This window comes from Telmatherina bonti (genome assembly GCF_933228915.1).
Source record: "Telmatherina bonti genome assembly, chromosome: 22".
Classification (NCBI taxonomy): domain Eukaryota; kingdom Metazoa; phylum Chordata; class Actinopteri; order Atheriniformes; family Telmatherinidae; genus Telmatherina; species Telmatherina bonti.
Window position 1 is genome coordinate 5,417,577 of NC_136631.1, and position 3,855 is coordinate 5,421,431.

The following is a 3,855-nucleotide window of genomic DNA, read 5'->3' on the forward strand; positions in this document are numbered from 1 at the left end:
TTCGCTTTCTACAACCTTATGAAACTCTGCGTTTCGCTGCGGTTTACTCTTGAGGTTCATGGTTATATTTTTGTCTTTAAGTACTTGTAAAAGGATTTCCGTCTCCTCCTCTGTCCGTACACACCGCACCATCTTTACCTAAAAATGAACTGGTCACGTGACTCCTTACGTCACCGTAATACAAAAAACACTTTTCATCACATTTCTACAACATACTTCTACATGAAAACGTCTGTAAAACGTCTTCATTAGAGCATAGAAGCCTTGGAGTGATATTTGAGAGGTTTTATTTTTAAACGTAGGTTTTTATTTCCAGTTTTTACTGTGATGTTTAGGTTTTGTGGTGATGGAAACACAGCTAATGAGCAAAATCTCTGAGGAATTGTTGAATCTATCACAGTATGGATTAAGAGAGTCCGACCCGGTTCTGGAAAGTGGGTCTGATGATGGACGTTGAGTAAAGTTTTAAAGGGGTTAAAGTTTTAGAGCTTTCTAAGCTTCTCAAAATTTAATGTAAATGTCCTTTAAATGAGATTACATCATAAATAAAATAAAAGCGTGACCTCGTGATCAATAACGTTACGGAACACAACAAGAAAACCAAAACAAGGAACAATAACAGAAAATATACAGATAAACAGATAAACACAGAGTTAATCAGATTTCATTAAAAACAAACAATAAATAAACATTTCCTGATACACACAATAAAAACACTTTTCTTTCCGGTAGCTTGTAGTTTTGTTTTCTCTTGTTGTCTTTTCTAAGAATATTATTTGTTTTTGTTGTTTTGTTTTGTCCCCTCACAACAACAACACATTTGTATTGACAAACCGCTTTTGTTTACAAAAGGTACCGTTTCAGTTTTAACTTCCTGTTGCATCATCATCATCATCATCATCTTACTCTCGCGTCTACAAACCACAAAAAATGTAAACAGATAGTTTCCACTTCAGAATCAAGTTGTCAGAATAACAACGATGTAAACACAGTTGGGTTGGGGTGTGTGTGTGTAGGGTGGTTGGGGTGGGTGTGTGTAGGGTGGTTGGGGTGTGTGTGTGTGTAGGGTGGTTGGAGGGCTAGTGTTTGTAGGGTGGTTGGGGGGGTAGGGGGCGGTTAAGGGGGTAGGTGTGTGTACGGTGGTTGGGGTGTGGGTGTGTGTGTGTGTGTGTGTAGGGTGGTTGGGGGGGGTCGTTGCTGCCATGTTGAGCCTCACAGGCTTCACTTTGTGTTTTTTGCCACTTTTTGTTCTTGTCTGCATCTCTGAGGTGCCTGTTGGGTCCTGAGATCTTCAGCAGGCGTTCTTCTCGGCCGCCTCTCTCCTCTCTGGCGTTTGCTTCTGCTCCCGTGCGCCGATCTCATGGCTGGACGTTTGTTTGTTATTTTGTGTGACCAATGGGATGAGAGTCATGTTTTTAGAGGGGGCGTCCGAGTTGGCGTTGTTCTGCGTCACGGTGTGTGTGAGCAGCGTCACCGTCGGGTGGCCGTTGTTCTCCTCGGTCGCCACCTCGTGGGAGTCGTTAGCCGGGTTGCTGGGGCTGGCGTTGCCCCGGCGACAGCAGCAGCAGAGTATCCTGGCAACGGGCTGGACGATAGCTCGGTACAGGCCCCGGCGGGCGCTCTCACTGACGAAGCAGTAGAGCGCCGGGTCGGCCACGCAGTTCAGGGTGGTGAGCAGCAGCGACAGGTGGTAGTAGTTAAATATTCCTGGAATATGAAAACCGGATGAAATAATGCAGGTCGTTTTCCAAACTATTAACCAAGAGAAAATCACCTGCTGCAGCAAAGGTGCCTAACTCCCCAAACCCCCAAACCAAGTGGATTTTTTGGACAGAAAATATTCATGACGACAAACAGAAACTTGCAGCTCATCAATAAAACCATGAAAACGTATCGCTCAGCGTAACAAAGCAGTGGGTGCAGCTGGGGATGGGCTTCCACACCAGTTCACATTTTTATCAGTTAAACTGTCCGACGGAGTGTCCCACAAAGACACTGGATTTCATAGATTTACTCATTAATCAATACCTACATGCACATGGGTTCAATTCAATTCAACTTTATTTAGATAGCGTCAAATCACGGTGCTTCCTCATCTCAAGATGCTTTACAGACAGGAAAAAAAAACATAATGAAAGCCAATTCATAACAGCCTATATAAGGAAACCAACAGATTGAGTTGAGTCCAACTCAATCTCCCATCCTGAGCAAGCACACTGGCAACAGTGGGAAGGAAAAAAACTCCCTTTTAACAGGAAGGAAACCTCCGGCAGAACCCGGCTCAGGACAGGCAGCCATCTGCCTCTGCTGTGTGGGGGGAAGAGGACAGAAAGACAACAGACAACAGGAACTGATGCTGAACATGGAGCACTTTTAATCTGATCAAACAGAATAAAAATACATCATGTGAACATTACAGCTGATCTGATTGGTTTAAACCATTTCACTGTCACCCTCACTGAGTGAACCAGTACCTGTGATGAAGTTGCAGTCTCGCTCCAGTAACGTGCGCACCAGTAGGAAGATGTGGTAGGGGGAGAAGCAGACGAGGAAGATGAGGATGGTGCTGCTGACTAACTGTCTGATCCTCAACTTCTGGTCCGGCTGCGTCCCGGCACTCCGACCCACCGCTCGGAGAACGCACAGGTAGCTGATCTGCAAAGGTAAAAACAGCTTTGTTTCATCTGCAACTTTTCTTTCGTTAAACACAAGCTGGTTCGTTCTGGATTCTCCGGCTTCATGCCTCCATCCAAACACATGATTTTAGGTTTAATAGTCGCAATGCCTTCTGCACGTGAATGGTTGTTGGACTGGCGACCTGTCCAGGTGTACTGCCTCTCATCTGCACCAATAATAACAATAATAATAACTAGAAACAGCTATTATTGTAATAATAGCAACTGTGAATGCCCATTTATTGAACTATGATGAATGATTGAAATGAAATTGCACAAGTATAAGAAATAGAAAAAAAAGCACAACTGACATTTTCTCTAATTGCCCCACATCAGGATTGAACCCATGAACTTCTGTATTGAAGCACACTGACTTACTGATTATGCCACTAGTACTCTTAGTTGCACCTTGGAAAAATTGTTCACATTTTTTCCAATTAGGATGGGCATGCCTTTTTTTTAATTTCCAGCAGGGTGTAATCAGCGGGATTGGAGAAACATGTGTGAGGTTGAACTAAAGTCCAGTGAAGATGTGACAGACTTTGTTCAATGTGAAAAACTTTTTTTTTTAGTTGTTTAAGATTTATCAAAGTGTTGAAACGTTGCAGGGAGCATTGTTGGAACAAATCCTTCATATTTAACTGAGACATTTGCAAATAAATTCCTTTGCTCCTTGAAGTGTGCAGCTGAGACCAACAGTTCACATTGAGCAGTCTGCAGAACTGCATGCCATTACACAAGCAACAGCTGACAAACGACAACGGGGCTATATGTTAAATGCTGCATTTGAACCAGTGCCTTGTATGTGTACCTGTGTACCGGTGCACAAAATGGACCAATCGCTGAGATGACTTTGTTTTGTCCTATCACTGGAAAGGATTTGCAAATTTGACAAAAACCTGAATAACTTGAAAAGTTTACATGTTACAAAGACCAAAAGTCATAGAACATATCTCTTGAACGAGCTGAACAGTTTGATATTTGAATGATTGAAGTAAGGCAAAAGGTGTAGGAGGAGTAGTGTGCCAAACATTTTTCAGGAAAGACAATGGGGACGGGAATTTGATGAACCAGACACTGCAAACTGGTGCAGAACTCTGAAACCCTGTTGAAGCAGTTTTCAGCTCATTATGCAAAACTGACCAATCGCAGAGCTGAATTTTTGCAACGTCCACTCACA

The 3,855-nt window shown here is 43.1% G+C and overlaps 1 protein-coding gene across 1 annotated transcript in view; it reads right to left on the bottom strand.

Annotated features, from left to right (window-relative positions):
• Positions 1-1,291: 1,291 nt before the first annotated feature.
• The window catches only part of gpr68 (G protein-coupled receptor 68), a gene marked incomplete at both ends in the record, with an annotated part of 12,235 nt that continues 9,671 nt past the window's right edge, over positions 1,292-3,855 (bottom strand). The window contains 2 exons of the mRNA XM_079262326.1: positions 1,292-1,707; positions 2,475-2,655. Of these exons, the coding sequence (XP_079118452.1) occupies positions 1,292-1,707; positions 2,475-2,655 (597 nt within the window). The remainder of the gene's footprint in view (positions 1,708-2,474; positions 2,656-3,855) is intronic.